Source organism: Lepisma saccharinum, chromosome 12 (assembly GCF_977018435.1).
Source record: "Lepisma saccharinum chromosome 12, izLepSacc3.1, whole genome shotgun sequence".
In the NCBI taxonomy this organism is placed as follows: domain Eukaryota; kingdom Metazoa; phylum Arthropoda; class Insecta; order Zygentoma; family Lepismatidae; genus Lepisma; species Lepisma saccharinum.
The window spans coordinates 19,297,938-19,318,210 of NC_139240.1; the positions used below are offsets into that span (position 1 = coordinate 19,297,938).

General features: G+C 38.0%; 2 protein-coding genes across 2 annotated transcripts; both read right to left on the reverse strand.

Moving 5' to 3' along the window:
* Nucleotides 1–6,100: 6,100 nt before the first annotated feature.
* LOC145996252 (histone-lysine N-methyltransferase SETMAR-like) lies at nt 6,101–8,246 on the reverse strand. The gene is made up of 2 exons (XM_083132676.1): nt 7,805–8,246; nt 6,101–6,255 (listed from the first exon to the last, which is right to left on the reverse strand). The coding sequence occupies exons 1-2, from the start codon at nt 8,244–8,246 to the stop codon at nt 6,101–6,103; spliced, it is 597 nt and encodes a 198-aa protein (XP_082988802.1).
* A 5,986-nt stretch (nt 8,247–14,232) lies between these two features.
* On the reverse strand, nt 14,233–18,826 carry LOC145996253 (hemolymph lipopolysaccharide-binding protein-like). The gene is made up of 4 exons (XM_083132677.1): nt 18,744–18,826; nt 17,626–17,696; nt 15,660–15,914; nt 14,233–14,396 (listed from the first exon to the last, which is right to left on the reverse strand). The coding sequence occupies exons 2-4, from the start codon at nt 17,678–17,680 to the stop codon at nt 14,233–14,235; spliced, it is 474 nt and encodes a 157-aa protein (XP_082988803.1). The 5' UTR covers nt 17,681–17,696; nt 18,744–18,826.
* Nucleotides 18,827–20,273: the final 1,447 nt, after the last annotated feature.

The following is a 20,273-nucleotide window of genomic DNA, read 5'->3' on the forward strand; positions in this document are numbered from 1 at the left end:
CTGACGACCTTCTAATGCTGATCGCTGCCTACAGCCGTAGGAAGCCCGAATCCAAGGCTAACGGTGCAATTAATATTCTCACCTACGAGGCTCTGGCGACTGGCCCCATGGCCAGTATTATTTTGTTTGTGTTGTTTTGTGTTTTGTCCTTATTTGTGCTGAGTGTTCTTTGCAGCCTCGGCTTTTAACAACAGTCAGAACATTTTAATCTTTTATGATTTTAATTAAGCAACGTTAGAGTTGTTACGTGTAACGGTAAGGGGTTGGACCCCGTATAGTGTGACGGGTGCAAAATAGCCTTAGTGCTGACGCACCCAAAAATTTTAAAATAAAAAAAAAATCAATATATTCTCACCGACTCACAGTGGGATAGAATCGAAAAAAGCTGGCCATTGGGGAAAAATCGAAAGTCCCAGTTTAACGTTGCCTTGTGTACCGACCGTTAGTTGGAACCCCAAAACACAAGGAAAACCGGTTTTCAAGTGTTTGATGCCACTCAGCAGTGAGTCAAGTCATTTCAAAGTTCAACGTGCAAGCGGACGCGTCTAACAAAAATACAGCGTGTATATAAATTGCCGGAGAAATAGTGCGCTATTATCGGCATAATATATGATATTATTATAAATTGTTTCGGATTCTTTTCTGCAAGGTATGTGTAATACGATAATTAAATCCAAGTTTATTCATAATTAACTGTAAATTAGTTATTAATAATTAAAGACACTCATGTTTTTTTCATTTTATTGAAAACATTTTTATAAACATTGAGCAAAAAGTTAACCACTCGACTTCACTCGATCGATGATTCTCACTGGAAAATGTTTGTTGAACCCTTAACTTTCGATATTTCAAAGAATTGGCTGCTACAACCTGCTACCCTAGTATTAAGACTAATTGTTTAAACAATGTGCAGTCATAAACAAAATATAAATAGAACGTACGTGGGTGGAAAATCGGTTAGATATTAATGAATGTTGTTTAAAATGGATACTCGGGGGGTTTTTGAGGTCGCTGATTACGAATCTGACAATATTTTCCCCAAAAACAAAATGGCGGATCCAATATGGCGGCCAAAAATTCACAAATGTTGATAAATATTAACGGAAATTGTTACCCGGGGGTTTTCGCGACCGCTGATTTCGAATCTGACAATATTTTTCCGAAAAACAAAATGGCGGATCCAATATGGCGGCCAAAAATTCACAAATATTGATAAATATTAATTTTGATTATAATTATCTGAGGAAGCGCAAGAAGCGAGTAACAAGCTAATAAAAAAATATAGACAAGATTTCTCCAGAAAACATAGCCGAGAAGCGACAATGAGCGATTTATTTCATCGATTATTACTTAGCTCCGATCCATTTGTTTCAAGTGTTCGGAAAATCCTCCCAAAAAATAAAAGATCACTGTCACTAGAAGCACGTCAAATGATAATTAATGATACCGACACCGAAAGTGAAGTAGAGTCATCAGATGTTGGAGGTGCAGCAATTACGAAATTGAAAGGGATTAAATGTATTAATAATTTCTTTACTTTAAATCATTTAGTAATAGAAATAAAAAACATTCCTTTGTCATTTTAAAATTATATATATATGTAATAAAACCTTTCGCTTAAATAAATTTTCACGGTAGAAACTGTATACTGCAATAAAAATTGGTTTAAAAATTTATTTTTAAATTTATACTTTTAAAACCCACGAGTAACGATTTTCATTAATATTTATCAATATTTATGTATTTTCGACCGCCATATTGGATCCGCCATTTTGTTTTTGGGGAAAATATTGTCAGATTCGTAATCAGTGGTCCCGAAAACTCCCGGGTAACGATTTTCGTTAATATTTATGTGCTTTCGGCCGCCACATTAGATCCGCCATTTTGTTTTTCGCAAAAATATTGTCAGATTCGTAATCAGCGGTCCCGAAAACCTCCGGGTAACGATTTTCGTTAATATTTATCAATATTTGTGAATTTTTGGCCGCCATATTGGATCCGCCATTTTGTTTTTGGTAAAAATATTGTCAGATTCGTAATCAGCGACCCCAAAAACCCCCGAGTAACGATTATTGTCACGATTTTTCAATTCTGTCTCGAGTTATTTGATGATTACCACCTTTTTCGAATTTTATCCCACAGTGCGACTGGACATTGGAATCTAAGCTTGAAATAGCGAAGGAAAAGACGTATCAGATCCTACTCAAAGGGAAATTACAAATACATCCAATTGGGATGTAAGGGGTGATTTTCCACGTAGTACACCCAACTGTCAACCTCACTTCCACGTTAGTACACCCTGGACTGCGTTTTGCAGACGAACGAGGCTCTGGCACTCTGGCCAGTATAATTTTGTGTTTGTTGTCCTGTTTTTGTCCTTGTGTGTGCTGAGGGCCCTTTACAGCCTCAGTTTTTAATGGAAGTCAGAACATTTTAAGCTTTTAAGATTTTACTTTTGTAACGTTAGAGTTGTTCTTTGTAAATATAAGGGGCTGGACCCCGTATAATGTGACGGGTGCAAAATAGCCTAAGTGCTGACGCACCCAAAATTTTAACATCAAATCAAATACATCCAATTGTCGGGCTTTTTCAACACTCAATAAGGTTTGTAAAGGAAATTAAGTACCTGGGCGTTACAATGAAAGCACAGCTACGTCTAAGATCTCACATAACTAAGGCTCTGTCCAAGGCAAAGACTGTTATGCATACCATATTTGAGTAAGGGAAATTCCGCATAGAAGATGGGGGATGAATTATTACAAATCAGTATTCGTACCTACTGTAAGTTATGCCGCGTCGGCATGGGTAATGCTCACTATCAACAAGCAAATAAGACAACGATTTCGGGCAGCTCAACGAAATGTACTTTTGCGTATCTTGGGAGCTTTCAGAACAATAGCCATCTTAGCAGTCATAGTCATAGCTGGAGTTTTACCCCTTGATATGGAAATCCAAAGAATTGCAGCCAGGTATTGGTGAAAGAAAGGGGAATATCGGCAGAGCAACTTCTAGAAATCAACATGTATTCCTTGCAACATATTGATCAACACCTCCAAAGTGCCTGGTCTCCAGAGTGGAGAGAACATCAGGGATCTCAACACACCAAGGAATACATACCAGAGGCCAAAGTCCGATCATCCAAATCTTATAAAAAACCACAAACGGACTAACACACTACATTACGGGACACAGTCCTTACAGAACTTATTTAGAGAAATTCGGCCTTGGCACGGACGACCAGTGTCCAACTTGCAACACATTAGATACACCTGAACGTGCCTTGATTCATTGCACTAAATTTCAGGATACCTGGATCAGGAAATTGAGTGTTAATTTCCGTCAGGATGCATTGCATCTAACAATGATTCATCGAACAATATTTTGCATGGTAAATAACTTGGCTGATATAATTTCACGCAATGAAGAGCTTGAATACAGAACCTCAAGACGGGTACCCGGAAATGGCAAAACAAATCCTGGGAAATCAATTACAGAGCTGATCTAAGAAGATCTACAAGAACACAGAAGAGGAGGATCCTGATGGTCATATCAAGTTCTATGAGATTGGACCTACTTCCATAAATAGAAGAAGATACTACATAACTACACTCAGAAAGAGGCCGACTGGAATGGAATGAATCCAAGCTGTCAGACACCGTCACCTCCAAGTTGAAGAAAGAAGAAGATACCAAATACGCAACACTCAATTATACTCGATAGTTCACCATCCCAGTACCCCATATAACCTATTATTATATTCCTACATAAATATATAATATATCTTTTTCTTGGGGTGTAAGGGGTGACTTCCACGTAGTACACCCAAATGTCAACACCCTGGACTGAAAACTAACGAGGCTCTGGCGACTGGCCCCATGGCCAGTATAATTTTGTTTGTATTGTCCTGTTGTCCATATGTGTGCTGAGTGCCCCTTTACAGCCTCAGCTTTTAACAGAAGTCAGAAGATTTTAACATTTTTAGTTATGCAACGTTACAGTTGTTATTTGTAATTATAATGGGCTGGCCCCCGTATAATGTGACGGGAGCAAAATAGCCGTAGTGCTGACGCTCCCACTATTTTAAAATGAAATCAAATATATCTTTTTCTTATGCTCGGTGATCATCTAATTGTATTTTATATATATTCTTTCTCTTATTATATTATATATTATATATACTCAACAAACTTATAAAGAACCAGCAACGAAATTTAATACGTCTTGGTTTTCATAAAGGTACCGAGACTCAAGTTTCACTTATACTCATCTTATTCTATTCTCAATCATATTTCAAGAGGAGACAACAGTGGAATCCTTCTAACCCATCCTTAAGTAATATCATTTCTTACCAGGACACGAACGTCAAAACTGCACTCAGTTTTTGAGGAAAGAAGATCTAAGCAAACGAGATACTGAGTGAGAGGGTGAATAAAGAGCGAGTGGAGAGTGGAGGCAGAGGATCCCACCTTCGTATCCCTACATCAATCCTATGATATGTGAGATATCGGTTTAGCATGTCCTTTTGATTTTTTAATCCATCCACATTCCAAGCTAGGATGTTAAGTGTATGATGTATTCTGGTTTCTCTAGAAGCAACCATCATCCATCATTTCTATCAGTGTTTGAACGACTACTGTAATTTCAGTTGCAGTATTAGTTGTTGCTTTGAACCGATCTATGCCTTTACTAAGGTATTGCAAGAACTTTTGTAAATTCATTGCTTTAAAGAATTCTAATACTTTCTTCAGGTCAAATGAGTTATCTGTTGTCGGTACTGGTGGTAACATTTTATGTTGGTGGTTTCTCACTCGTCTGAATGTTTTGTAAAAGCGTAGCCGACGGTGTATTTAGATGAGTATGTTATTGTTAACCTAGTTGGTCTGGTTGACTTGAATTTGATTCTGTTTGATGGACTTGTAGCCCCAGCAGAGGATATTTGCATTTAGTTCGTCAGACTTTTTTTTTTTTTTTTTTTTTTTTTTTTGGAGATGCTAGATTTTGAAAGATAGTGGAGAGATATATCTTCTAGGCAACATTCCCAATTTGTTTTGTTATAGTCATAGATACTTTTCGGAGGAACCTCTTTGTGTTGAGTTTCACTGACAAGGACACAACAGTTCGTGCGGGGTGTAAGGGGTGCTCCTTCCATGTAGTGCACCCAATAGTCAACCTCACTTCCACGTAGTACACCCTGGACTATAGACTAACGAGGCTCTGGCGACTGGCCCCATAGCCAGTATAATTTTGTTTGTGTTGTCCTGTGTTTGTCCTTATTTGTGCTGAGTGCTCCTTTACAGCCTCAGCTTTTAACGAAAGTCAGAACATTTTAATATTTTATGATTTTAGTTACGCAACGTTAGAGTTATGTTTAACGATAAGGGGCTGGACCCCGTATAATGTGACGGGTGCAAAATAGCCTTAGTGCTGACGCACCCAAAATTTTTAAATTCAAATTCAAACAACAGTTCGTGCAGCTGGTACAAGGGTATCTGGGAACTCCAGAACGTCCACGACGGCCATTGCCAGAGATCTCCAGTTGTCCAAGGGCATATTCCATTTGTTGTAACTTGGTTCATATTCCGTTACAGCTGTTAGTTTTCTATCATGGAAGAAATCTAACTTTAATCTGCTTTTCCAATTTATTAATTGTATTTGTATTTCTTTTTATTTAGCGTCATTTTTCTTCCACTGGCGACGATGATTATGATTGGTGAAATTGATGAAGGGACACTCGCAAAGGACACCCATGCTCAGGCTGGAATTTGAACCTGGCTGCCCTGGCGAAATGACAAACATTTCTTAATAGGAGAAATGATGTCTTGACTCAAGAGGTGTAATGGATAACCCTCCAACATGTAAATCTCCCTTCCACGTAGTACATTGTGGACTGCATTAAGCAGGCTAGCAAGGTCCTGGTGTCTGGACTCACAGCCTGTGTAATCCTCTGTGGAACTTGTGTCGACCACATATGTTTGTGATGCTCCTTGATCCATCTCATCCTATAACGTACATCCTCTTTGCAATTAGCCAAAAGTGGCAGAAGAGCAAAGTAAAATAAATCAATGAAGAATCTAGAAGTTATCAACACTGATTGCGTGACTCATGTATCTGCAGACGGTGCATAACCGGAATTGGATTTCGGTGTTGATAAGCTAGCTGGAGTATTTGGAAGCTTGCAAGGACTGATAGATACCCACGGGCTTTCGATGCTTGGAGCTTCAAAATCCAGGTCCACAGTTCTTACTCGCTGACTTGCTATGTGATAGGAGGAGGAAAATTTGACTCTTCGGCAGGCGGACATAATAATCGGCACTGAATGTTGATTTCTGGGGTTGATTTCCAGCAGTATCAATCCTTTGACAAGGTGGGGCCTCGGCCACCGCCATATAATCCTCCCTGGCAGCCTACATAGAAAATATAGGTCTTGACGTGGCCATCGGACGAAGTGGAGCCTGGTCCACTGAAAATTATTCCTGGCAACTTCATGTGCAGTCACGGACACTTCTGGGTTGTAACAACCTCATTGACGTTCAATGAAATCATTTGAATCCAGAAGTGTCCGTGACTGTACAAGAGGTCTTTGTGGCCGGCAGACGAGGTAAAGCTTTGGCCACGGAGAATAATCCTCCAAGGCAACGATTTATTCTCACTCTCCATATAGACATGGTCCCCAATTATAACTCCATTAAGCCTTGTTTCCATGATTATGAAAAACTAAATATGCTGACCAAGGCAGTAATTTATTTTATTAAAAAACATAAACTAACGTAACGTTTCAACCTTCTAGCAAGGTCTTCTTCAGACTCTGTATCAAGTACAAAAGTAACCAGATACAACAAGAAGGGTAATATATATACACAAACATTACTCCCTCCAGACTATTTAGAAAGTTGTTTGGAACTTTCTAGCAGATGACTTTCACTTTCCAACTTTACTTTCACCTAAAAGGATAAACACTTCCATATAGAATGTGGTTGGACTTTTTAATCTCACGCTCTTTTCCCTTCATTTTTCTTCCTTCTCCTCTCCTCTTTTTCTCTTGTCCTTTCCACTCTTTCCAACATCTTCTTCCATTCTTTGGGACTGAAGTTAAACAAAGAATGGAAGAAGATGTTGGAAAGAGTGGAAAGGACAAGAGAAAAAGAGGAGAGGAGAAGGAAGAAAAATGAAGGGAAAAGAGCGTGAGATTAAAAAGTCCAACCACATTCTATATGGAAGTGTTTATCCTTTTAGGTGAAAGTAAAGTTGGAAAGTGAAAGTCATCTGCTAGAAAGTTCCAAACAACTTTCTAAATAGTCTGGAGGGAGTAATGTTTGTGTATATATATTACCCTTCTTGTTGTATCTGGTTACTTTTGTACTTGATACAGAGTCTGAAGAAGACCTTGCTAGAAGGTTGAAACGTTACGTTAGTTTATGTTTTTTAATAAAATAAATTACTGCCTTGGTCAGCATATTTAGTTTTTCATGGTCCCCAAACATATCATGTGTTCAGGGATTGAAATATGATTTAGTAGATTACACACTACCCTGAAGACGGAGGCAGAATCTGGCTCCGAAACGTTGGTATAACACAGTGGTTAAAAGTCCAAAACTAGAAATGAATGAATTACCACTGATCAGCCACAAAGAAGAATCTGTTCATAATGTATGTACATTTAAAGATGCACAAGTCATGATATGACAAGAGTGTTATCTTTGTTAATTACAAGGTGTGGCTATTAATTTCCAGGACTGCTCTAATAACACCAGAACAGATGATGTGAAAAACATACCCTTTTAATATGTTTCGAAGTAATCCCCACCTGCCGTAATACACTTCTGTGCTCGGCTGTATAAGTTGCGGAAACAACTTTTAAAGTCCTCTTTTGGAAGCCTCTTCAATGTCGACGTCACGTACTTCTTGATGTCTTCAACATCCACAAACCGTGTTCCTTTCAGCACAGTTTTGAGTTTTGGGAACAAAAAGAAGTCTGCGGGGGCCAAGTAAGGAGAGTATCGCGGATGATGCAGTTCTACGACTTCATGCTTGGCCAAAAACCGCTTCACTGGCAACGCAATGTGGGGGCGGGCGTTGTCGTGCAACAGACACAAACTCCCATTCTGTCGAAAACGGGGACGTACTCTGCGAATTCTTTGTCGGAGTCGGGCAAGAACTTCTGCGTAATACTGTCCTGTAACAGTCGTGCCAGGTGGAACAAATTCATGTTGAATCAGTCCTTCACTATCGAAGAAAGCGATTAACATGACTTTGACCTTTGATTTTTGAAATCGAAACTTTTTCTGTTTAGAGGAGCTGGGAGAACGCCATTCCTCACTCTGTCTCTTGGTTTCAGGGTCGTATTGGTAGCATTGGATATCTGGATATCACGTCACATGGATCTGTAGGACAACAGTGTGAATGTGCTCCGTGTTTTTTGTCTTATTTTATGTATTTCTGATGCGAGGTGGTGAAAACGATATTGCAGGAATGTGCAGTAAGTACTAAAGATTACTTTTGTGTAACAAATAGTTCAATATCTGGTAAATGAAACGATAAATACGTTAAATACTGTCACTGTCATTTCTACTTCCCGTATGTAAACAAACAGTGTTGCCACCTCAGTGTTAAAAAAACCGCGGAGTACAGTTGAACTGTCATTATAGAATTGTTCGATATATCTAATAAGATGAGTAGTTGCATCGAATGTCACGAACCTGTGGCTCGGAAGGACATTTCCTCAAAACTACAGTGTTCAGATTGTTTGAAGCTATGTCATTTGAAATGTGCACGTTTGAAAGAGGAAGATGCAGAATATATGCGGAGTGCGGGACAAATTTGGAGATGCAAAGAATGTGCGAAGATTAGACGTAGTAGTTTACAGGACGAAAGTGTAAGTGAAACGGAAGTGCCAACTATTGTTGATATGTATAAACTACTTCAAGTTGTAAAGCATGAAATGGAAAATTTGAAGAAAGCAAATATAAACTGTGAACGCGAACTAAGTAAATCACTTGAGTTAGCTCATCAAAAGCTGGATGAAAATGCATCATTGATCAAAAAGCAGGCAGAGTCAATAAATACTTGTATGGTACAAATTGAGCAGTTGAAAGGAGAAAATGTAACTCTAAAAAAACAACTGAAGGATAATCAGGAGCAACTAGATGAATTAGATCAGTATGGTCGCCGCAATACGTTAGAAATATACGGTGTTCCTGAAGAGCCGAATGAAAATACGACGGATGTAGTAAAAACTATTGGGCGAGCATTGGACATAGAAATCAAGGATGAGATGATAGACTGTTGTCACAGGTTGCGCAAACCCTCTAATCAATCTTCAAGTGGAATCATTGTGAAATTTGTCAGGCGAGTGGACAAGGATGCCTTTATACAGAAGAGGAAAGTGAAAAGGAACTTAAATGCTGTACATCTCGGTTATACCAAAAATGAAATCATTTATATTAACCAAAGTCTCACACCTTACCGAAAGCGCATTCTTAGTCAGGCTAGGAAGATGAAATACGAGAAAAACTATGCTTATTTATGGGTAGACCATGCGGGATTAATTAAGTTAAGGAAAAAAAGGGATGATACTAAGCCCCGTGACAGGTTAACCTTGCAGCAACATTTCGCATATATAGACCCAAGCGTGCGCGCAGAAAATAGTTCCGCTGCAATACTGCGGATTTTCTCACTGTCTGTGATATGAACAGCTCAGCGGTTAAGGTGAGACTGGCACGGGGATGCTGAGTGCCTCTCTAGAGTGGATTGATACGTAAAACCTGCTGCAAAGTTAACCTGTCGCGGGGCTTAACATCATATTATTAAAATCACTTGAAGACGTCACCCAATTAATGTAACTTTCGAGGGTCGTATAAATGAAATATGTATTTATTATCAAAATGCCCGTGGTCTAAATACTAAGATTATGGAATTTTATATTAATGTTTTGAGTAATAATTTTGATATTATAATTGTTACTGAAACCTGGCTGCATGAGAGTGTAAATAGTAATGAATTATTTAATGGCAATTACAAAGTGTACCGTCGCGATAGACCTGGAAATAAGAGGGGAGGGGGAGTTATGATAGCAATAAAGGAATCACTGAAATCGGAAGTAATAAATTTGAATTGTGAGGTAGATACATTGGTTGTTAAAATAAGTACACGTAATAAGATTTATTACATTACCACAGCGTATTTTACGCCTGCATGCGGTATAGAAAAATATTTGACATTTTATAATATGTTTGATTCTTTCGTGGAATTTCATGGCTCGAATATATTTATAATTGGAGATTTCAATTTACCCATGATTACCAGTTCAGGTTATGAGTTACAGAATGGTGGACCCTCTTGTAGAGCTTTGTTAAATTTTTTGAATTTTTATAACCTTCATTCTGTAAACAATATTAAAAATTGCCTCGATAGAACTTTGGATCTTATTCTTACTAACATTCCAAAGAATGTGAACATATGTAGGGAAGAAATGCCACTTGTAAAAGAAGATAACCATCATCCTGCATTGACTGTACACCTAACTATAAGGGAATCTACTGATGTAATAACAAATGAAGCTTATTATTCTTACAATTTTAAAAAAGCCAATTTCATGCAGATGTATCATTTGCTTGGAGTGGTAGATTGGTCTGCATTAGATAATATGACTGATGTAAATCAGGCGGTTAATTTTTTTTGTAATAGAGTTCATGAAGTATTTCTTGCCACAGTCCCAAAAAGAAGACGAAAGACAACAAATAAATACCCATGTTGGTTTAATAATGATATCATTAAATTGATAAAGTTAAAAGAGTATTACAGAAAAAATATAAAATTTAGAATAGGATATAAGTCATTGTTTCGGCAAACTAGAAAGCAGGTAAAAACAATGATAAGTAGTGCCTATTACAACTACATAAAGGAATTGGAAAGCAATTTGAAATCAAATACTAAAGAGTTTTGGAGTTTTATTAGAAATAAGAAAAGTAATAATGGTGCTTGTAACAGCACAATGAATTTTGAAGAAAATTCTCTCAAATCTGCAAAAGATATTTCTGATGGTTTTGCTAAATATTTTAGGTCCGTATATGCTGAAACATCTGAACCATGTATAATAGACGAACGCACTGAGTCCATTATATCATACACATTAGCAATTTCGCCAGTTAGTCAGAAAGAATATGAAAGTGCTACAAAACAGTTAAAAGGCAAACGATCTAGCGGCCCAGATGAAATACCACCTTACATTTTGAAAGGATGCTCTGGGGTATTGATGTATCCTCTACTTAGAATTTACAACTTAATAATGAAAACACAAATGTTCCCTGATATCTGGAAGGAAACGCGTGTATGCCCCATCTTAAAATCTGGTGAAAGTTCAAAAATAGAAAATTACAGGCCCATATCGATTCTCTGTGCACCGGCGAAAGTATTCGAGTCTATCCTATACAATCGCATATTTAATCATGTAAAATGTTTCTTAAGTGACAATCAACATGGTTTCTTTCCAAGTAGATCAACACAAACAAATCTGATAAATTTTGTCCAAGATATACATGATGCGTTCCACGAGAGACTTAGTGTACATGCAATATATATAGATTTCGCAAAAGCTTTTGACAGAATTAATCATAATATTCTTTTAAGAAAACTTGCAAGTTTTGGGTTCTCAACACAATATGTAAATCTTTTCAAATCTTACATTATTAATCGAAAACAATATGTAACTTATAAACAAGCGAAGTCTTTTGTTTATGATGTTAAATCTGGGGTTCCACAAGGTTCAAATCTGGGTCCTCTATTCTTTGCAATTTATATTAATGATTTACCAGGTACAATCAAATTTTCAAAGTGTTTAGTGTACGCAGATGATGTTAAAATATATAGAGAAATTAGGGATATTACGGATACTAGGAAATTACAGACTGATATAAACATGGTTCATAGGTGGAGTGTAGAGAATGATATCAAGTTTAATATTAAGAAATGTTCATACATGATATTTACTAGAGCACGAAATAATGTGCGAAATGATAAGTATGTTATTAACGGCGAATTTGTAAAAAGAGTGTATTCAATTAAAGACCTAGGAGTAATTATTATCCATAATATGACTTTTACTGAGCATATTTCTTGCATTACCCAGAATGCCTACAGGAATCTTGGATTTCTAATAAGAAATGCTAAAAGTTTAAATGATATATGCTCTTTGTGTATGCTCTACAAATGTTTAGTTAGAAGCAAATTAGAATATGCTTGTTCCGTATGGGCGCCAAACTGTGAGTCCCAGAAAAATATGATTGAACGTATACAGAAGAAATTTCTCAGATTTTTATATTATAAGAAGTATCGAATATCGCCAATAATTCTTAAAATACCATACAATGATTTATTAAATGAATTTGATTTTGTAAGCCTGTCAAATAGACGTGAAATTTCTCAACAAATGTTTCTGTATAAAATAATAAATGGACATATTGATAGTAGTTCTATACTAGAGAGAATATGGTTTAATGTAAGACAGGGTCATTTACGTAATAGACGTTTACTCTCATACAAAATCCCAAGAACAGAAATGTATAAAGGTTCGCCAATACAAAAAATGATACTTCAATATAACAAGATCTCAAATCATTTGGTGGACTTGGATTTCGGCATGACACGGACCAAATTTATGAATATGTTAAAGGGGTATCTCTCTTAATAATGCATTTATTATGAGAATTGGATTTGTCATATTGAAGTTTGTTGTAATGATATATTGTACCAGTGTTTGTGATACTTGTTTTGTGTAATTCAGATGAAATGTGTAAATATATGATAATTTCTGTTGTCACAGTTAAGCAGTAAACCTGATCTGTCACCAAGATGTCTATATATATATATATATATATATATATATATATATTATGTATTATCTGTCTATGTTTGTGAATATGTGTGTGTGTGTGTAAAGGAGGAAGGAGGGAGAATGTGTACGTGTGTACATACAACTTGTAAATGAAAATGTAATATTTTATATTACCTTTCTGTAATTGGAGATTTGTCTCTGTTGAAGGGAAATAAATAAATAATTGCATGTGTTTTTGTCGCACTTTTGCCCAGTTTGAGGCAGAATTTGATGTTCACCCTTTGCTCCATTTCTGCACTTCCACAACACCACTTTACCACTTGGACAACAACACTTCACCAGATACGTTTCGACGCGTCTTTCCCAGCCAAGCTCTTGTCTCCAACTGGCGTGCGCTTCGGGGTGCATGTGCAGATGTACTACCTACCGGATACCAGCAGCGCCCCTCTCGGGTGAGTGATCGGTTTCGTGCTGTGACGTCAGTCCTGGATATTAATAGACAAACCTTGTATAATATTTACGTTGTAGATTAATGATTTAACTAAGTATGGACCGTACTGCGCGCGGAGCCGTCATTTTATTTATTTGTGTGCCAGATGGATGGAATCATTCTTCATTTTGCCACCAGAGGGCAATAGAATCGGTTATGCAATGACGTAACAAGGAAGCCTTGGTGTGAACTCGCAGCCCTTCAGGCAGCGCATTTTGGATTCTGGCCCAGGGAGAGGAAGTAGTTTTTCCTCTAGACAGACACCTTAGGAAGGTGTCCGAGAAACCACGACATGGGAGGAGAAGGAAAAGTACTTTAAGTTTCGAATTGGCACTCACACACCCAAATTATATTTTGTTCATCTTTCTCGTCCGTTAAACTACGTGGAGAATTGACTTGACTGTAAAGGAATAGATTTAGTTCATCATTATTAATTATTTAGTTCAATTAATATCCATCCAACTGGCACAAGTGGTACGACACGAAAATTGTTTATTTCATCGAGTTTAACATCGAAAATCTTTCTTTATGTAGACTAATGGTGCTTGCACATTATGTGAATATGAATAAACTCGCAACTTTCTAAAGGTTTGTATGCATTAAACAAGCCTGTTTAACGTGCATATAAGATATTCATAATTTACGTCGCAGGTTTGAATTTGTGCTCAGGTCATACCTTTTACTATAATCTTGGCTTGCTACTTATGTTTAAATGTAATATTTCATGCTTTTTTTTTTTTTTTGCCAACTCCATTTCTATCTTCCAGTTCCATAACACATCATAATTTCCATAAACACTTTATGCCGCCATATTCATCATTCTGTGCGGGCAAGAAATAATAACACAGAGGTTGAAGTGCCGTGCCCAGATTTGCTAAATTTATTTATTTTGGAAATGATTTCAAACAATACACTAAGAATCGTAATTGTATCTTTCGCAAATGAACGAATATTTCTCGGAACACCCTATGTCGTGCAGCTTTCCATTCAGACCCATGGCACCACACGACTCCCTGTTGCCATAGTTATCAGGTTGCCCAGCAGCGAAGGAATTGTAGATAGCATACAGGTCATCACCTTTAGAGAGAGCAAGCATGAAGATATTAACAGCGTTGCAAGATATTTTACACTAGTATAGTGTCCATCTTTATAACCTTATTTCCTTTTTTATCTTCGTGCATATATTATCCATTATACACAGTGTGTAGCGGTGACCTTCCACGTAGTACACCCAAATGTCAACCTCACTTCCACGTTAGTACACCCTGGACTGAAGACTAACGAGGCTCTGGCGACTGGCCCCATAGCCAGTATAATTTTGTTTGTATTGTCCTGTTGTCCTTATGTGTGCTGAGTGCCCGTTTACAGCCTCAGCTTTTAACAGAAGTCAGAACATTTTAAGATTTTTAATTATGCAACGGGAGAGTTGTTCTTTGTAATGATAAGGGGCTGGCCCCCGTATAATGTGACGGAGCAAAATATCCTAAGTGCTGACGCTCCCACAATTTTAAAATCAAATTCAAATTCTAATACACAGTGTGTTCCATAATTTTCCGGACTGATGTCGTAGTGCATTTATATATTGCGTGCTTTTGGAAACATCCCTTATTCAATTACCCTGATGTTTTCTTTCTCTTGAGTGTAAATTTGAACAATGGGGAAGGATCCTCTTAAAAGTTACAGTAACATATGCGACACCACCCTAGGTCACTATGTCGGAAATGACAAGAAAAACCAAAGGTGTTCAACATTACCTAGACGTGATGAGGACTGCGGACACTGTTTCCACTTTCCTGAAAACTATCGTGATCGGTGATAAAACGTGGTGCCAAAAGTGGTAGAAATGCAAAGTAGAATGAAACAAATCAATCAAATGTGTCTTTGCTTACCTTGTGAACTAAGCTTTAAATATATTTGATATACGCACAGTGTAGTGTGAGTTGTCTATGTTGTAGTATACATTAATTGATGTTCATGTTTGTTTAATATCCATGAAGAGCCATACTAACATTGTAGTGGTGCATAAATATAAGTCGTCAAATTGTTCATGGCTATTTATTTTCCTCTTTTACATATGCTGGTGCTGATGTTGTCAGTAGCTTGTTTGGCATTTTATTTCAATTCTTGAATTCAATAGGGTGACGTTAAAATGCATTCGTAGATTAACTTCATGATGATTTGTATTAACTAATCTCTCACTGCGTAAAAACAAAGAGAATTAACATGGTGATGGACAATTTGCTTGGTAATACTTAAGCATTCCAGTCTAATGATGAGAATATGAATAATCACCACCTTGCCTTTTACGAACCTACAAGTAGATGCAAAAGTATGACTTACCTAGTACTGTTTGAAATATGTCGTCCTTCAGCCTGTCATGGAAACCAACCATCGTGGCAGGATATGAACTCCCTGGCGTAATCCCGAATAGCTTGAGCATGTTGGAAAGGGCCGCCTCCTCTGCCTTGGAGTTGATGACTGCCAGGTGGCTCCCCTGGGTGGCGCAGATGGCGCATGCCTCGTCCCACGTGACTAGATCCTTGTAGAAAATGTATTTCCCAAAGCGCTGACCTTCGGGGAGCTCCCGCAGATTACCTGGCGGGGAGAATCTTCCAATAAATAGGATTAAATACATAACTATTGTCATGAAACCAGTATTGTCGTTGTTAAGGCCAGGACGAACAGTTTCAGTGGAAAGACCCTAAGCCGCCCATTTCCCACCGACCTTTCCCTGCGGCGAGCTGGAGATAGAGAGGTATGTGCACTGGATGGTTGTAGAGTGGGTAGAGAACCTAATATTACGCTTGTGGGAGTATTATTTTACTTGTTCCCTTGGATATATCAAATTTCCGATGCCGTAGAAAAACACTTGAACGGAAGGAGGGCAGAGTGAAGATTTTATTTGTTGTCGGAAAAGTTGAAAACTCCCATTCTATTAGACGTAAGTTGAAGTTGTTTCGTTTATTTTCTCAATAAGATAGGAAGATTTTAGCAGGGGTGTAAGGGGTACCTTCCACGTAGGCGCCCAAAAGTCAACCTCACTTCCACGTAGTGCACCCTGGACTAAAGACTAACGAGGCTCTGGCGTCTGGCCCCATGGCCAGTATAATTTTGTGTGTGTTTTGTTTTTTTGTCCTTGTGTATGCTGAGTGCCCGTTTACAGCATCAGCTTTTAACAAGGCAGAATAGTTTAAGATTTTAGTTATGCAACGTTAGAGTTGTTATTTGTAATGGTAAGGAGCTGGCCCCCGTATAATGTGACGGGAGCAAAATAGCCTAGGTGCTCACGCTCCCAAAATTTTAAATTCAAATTCAAAAGATTTTAGCAGACATCTTTTTATTTTCTTCTCCGGACCTGTCTCTGCCGGACACTGTGGCCGAGTGGTTAGCACATCGCGCTACGACGCCAAGGGTCCCGGGTTCGAATCCCGCTCGGGTTTGGTTGGTTGTGAATGTCCATTCATCAATTTCATCACTCATCCCCATCTTCGCAAATTAGCCAAGAGGCACAAAACGCGAAGTAAAATAAACTAAATCAATCAATCAATCGGACCTGTCCTCAGCTGTTGTTTAAGGCGCTTGTCTGCTTATTGCGTAACAGGCAAAAATAGCCTATGCGCTGATGTGCCGTGCCCATGCTATAAAACACAATCAAATTGTTTGCTCGTTGCTTCTTGCCGAGCTTCTCCACGATGACGTAATCCATCCACGGATGACCGCGCATACGAATGAGCACACCCTGTATTCATGCGTGTTTGTGATTGTCCTTTTGTAATTTTATCTACACCCCCGATGACGTATGGGTATCGTCCTCCATTGTAATCAAGGGGTTCCAGGTTCGATGCCCAGTGGAGAGATAGAATGGTTCAGATCCAACTTAAACTTTAGGTCTATTCCTAGCCTATCTGTGCATATAGTGAACTTATAGCGGCAAATCAATTAAAAGAAGAAACATCTATTCAGTGTTCAGTCTCATCTTCGCGATTAGTCAAAAGTGGAAGATAAGAAACGTAAAATGATCAAATCAACCAATCTAAATCCATCTTCGTTTTGGCCTTCCTAATTGCACCTCGCCACTAGATGTTCCCAACAAATATTCTGTAATGATCACGTTTGGAAATGGGAAAGATAAAAAGCTCCACCTAGAAACATATTAAAGATACAATAAACAGGTGATAAATATTGGTGGGGAGATAACAAGTTTGACAAATAGTTCAAGGTAGAAATATAGTATGTGGAAAATCTCGGTGTTATTTTGCAAAATTACGTTTCAATCTTACAGTGCATTTTAACAAAAAATACTTACCAAGTGTTGCTAATGCAAACGTCACAATGAAGTAGCAGACTTGGATAAACCTCATTTTCTTCTCCAGTATCCTGCAATTAGGAATCACGGTTTAATTGAAGAAAGTATCGAAAATAATAATATTTACGTATTTCACAATTTCTAGCCTAAGTTCTCTGATTGGCTCTAAAACGAATGAAAATTAATATGCTATAATATCCTCCAGCACTAACGTATCCCTGGCCGAAATGAAATTAGTATGTTTTTGATCATTCACTTCATCGTAATGCAAACTGTGTAGTTTGTTTAAAAGCAAAATGTTCATTTAATTTCTTCTACTTATTTGCTTTTGAAGTGAGGGATATGTATTCAGTAAAACGTGTGTTTAGTCCAGAGTATTATCGGATGTGTCTTGTAATACTTAGATATTTTCTATGATATACGATTTGCATAAGATTTTACATAATGATCCAAGATTTACTGATAGACAGACTGATATATATTTTAGCACCCGATGCAGGATTGTGGTTTGGCGTCTTCACCCCGCACTACCAAGCACCAACATTTTATGTTTCTTTCAGTATTTTCTTCTTACACCATGGTTTGTCATATTTACAACCTACAAATTTTGAAATGATGAAACGAAGGAAAGCTCATTCTAAGTAATATAGGTTATATTTAAAAATTCTGACTTTGCATGTCTGACTTTGTCTTTAAAAAAAAGTTTCGAATGGCGCACTAAGCTTTAGCTCTCGTAGCATAACCGTCGCTACGGGGCTGCTGACAAACTTATTAAGAAGGAACTAATGAATGTCAACCTACGTTCCACGTAGTATACCTGGACCGCATTCTTGCAGACGAACTAGGCTCCGGCGTCTGGACTCACAGGCAGTATAATCCTCTGTGCGGTTTGTGCTGTGTCATCTCCATGTGCGTTTGTGTTTGTCCTTTCACCCAATTCATCACCTTTCATCCTCATCTTCGCGATTAGCCAAAACTGACAAAAAAGCTAAGTGAAATAAAGCAAACCAACAAGGATACATCCATGCCTTTCCTACGGTTCTAACTTGAGAACTGTCTCTTGTAGAGCATTAATGTGTCGCGTTAAAATAATAATAAAAAAACAACATACAACTTACCTTCTCGACAAATAGTTGAAGAAAGATCCAAGAACTCAATTGTTCTTACATATGTGGACCCAGTGGAAGCTGGCAGAGGTGTAGTAGATCAGAAATAGGCTGAACAATGTTGCTGTTGGCGGTATCTGGTGTCCTTTAGACATTATCTCTGACATGACATCCCAAGAGGCAATTAGAAAGCTATTAGCGTTGTGACGCATTATTGAGTGTAGATTGAATGTTTTCAAGGAACAGTATCAGATGCAGCATTCTCTTGCCTTTTTCTCTTAATCGGTTGATAATCAAGGGAAGTCGTACATGAAGCCACTTCACTGTCCATATTCTCTTTCTCTATTCCCAGCCATTCTTTGCTTACATTTGTATTTACTTTACTTTCTGTCGCTCTTCTGACACCTTTGTCAAGTTGCAACGACGAGAATGAACGCTGATTAGAAGAAATTGATGTGCCACTAAACCATGCCCAAGCCGAGATTCCAGCTCCTAAACTTGGATGTCCTTTTTTCATCGAGAGGCAAGCAAGATTTTTTCACGGGGTAAGAGGGAAAACGAGGCAAATTTTCCCCTAATATAGTGTTGCTCTCTCTCTTTCTCTCTTTTTTTTTTTAAAAAAAAGAAAACCTTAATTTTGAAGTTATGTTTTTGCAAAGCTATTGTAATAATTAACATAAATGACTGTAAAATGTCTAATTTTATATTAATCCATTTTCCAGGAGAGGGTGTAAGGGGTGACCTTCCACGTAGTACACCCAATTGTCAACCTCACTTCCACGTAGTACACCCAATTGTCAACCTCACTTCCACGTAGTACACCCTGGACTGCATTTTTCAGACTAACGAGGCTCTGGCGACTGGCCCCATGGCCAGTATAATTTTTCTGTTCTGTGTTTTGTTCTTGTGTGTCCTGAGTGCCTCTTCACAACCTCAGCTTTTAACCGAAGTCAAAATATTTTAGTTACAACACGACGTTACAGTTATGTTATTTTAGTTCAGGTAAGGGGCTGGACCCCGTATAAAGTGACGGTTGCAAAATGGCCTAAGTGCTGCCGCACCTAAAATTTTAGTTTAGTATTCAAACAAATTTCAGTAGAGGTCGTAGTCCTCCTTGACCCTCCTGCTAAATCAGTTAATGGTTATACAGGCGACAACAAACGCAGAGTGTTTAGTTTGTGCGCGTTGGGTAAATGAAAGAATTACATATGCAACTGAAGTTCTACTATTTGAAAAATAAAATATAGCAATAATACAAAATCATGTAGTCACTTTTTCGGACTGCTTCGCTTTTCTGAATATGTTCCGTTGATTTCTTACCCCTCGATCGTATACGTCCATTTTACATTGTACACAGCCTACCAGCTTTTTGTCCCAGATGGTGCGGTGTCAGGACAAGACGAGGCTCTGGCTTGTCACGAATGGCCAGAATAGTCTTTACTAAGACTGTGCGTGTGTTGTCCTGTGTCTTGTTCTTGTTTGTGCTGAGTGCCCCTTTACAGCCTCAGCTTTTAACTGAAGTCAGAATATTTTAGTCTCCGA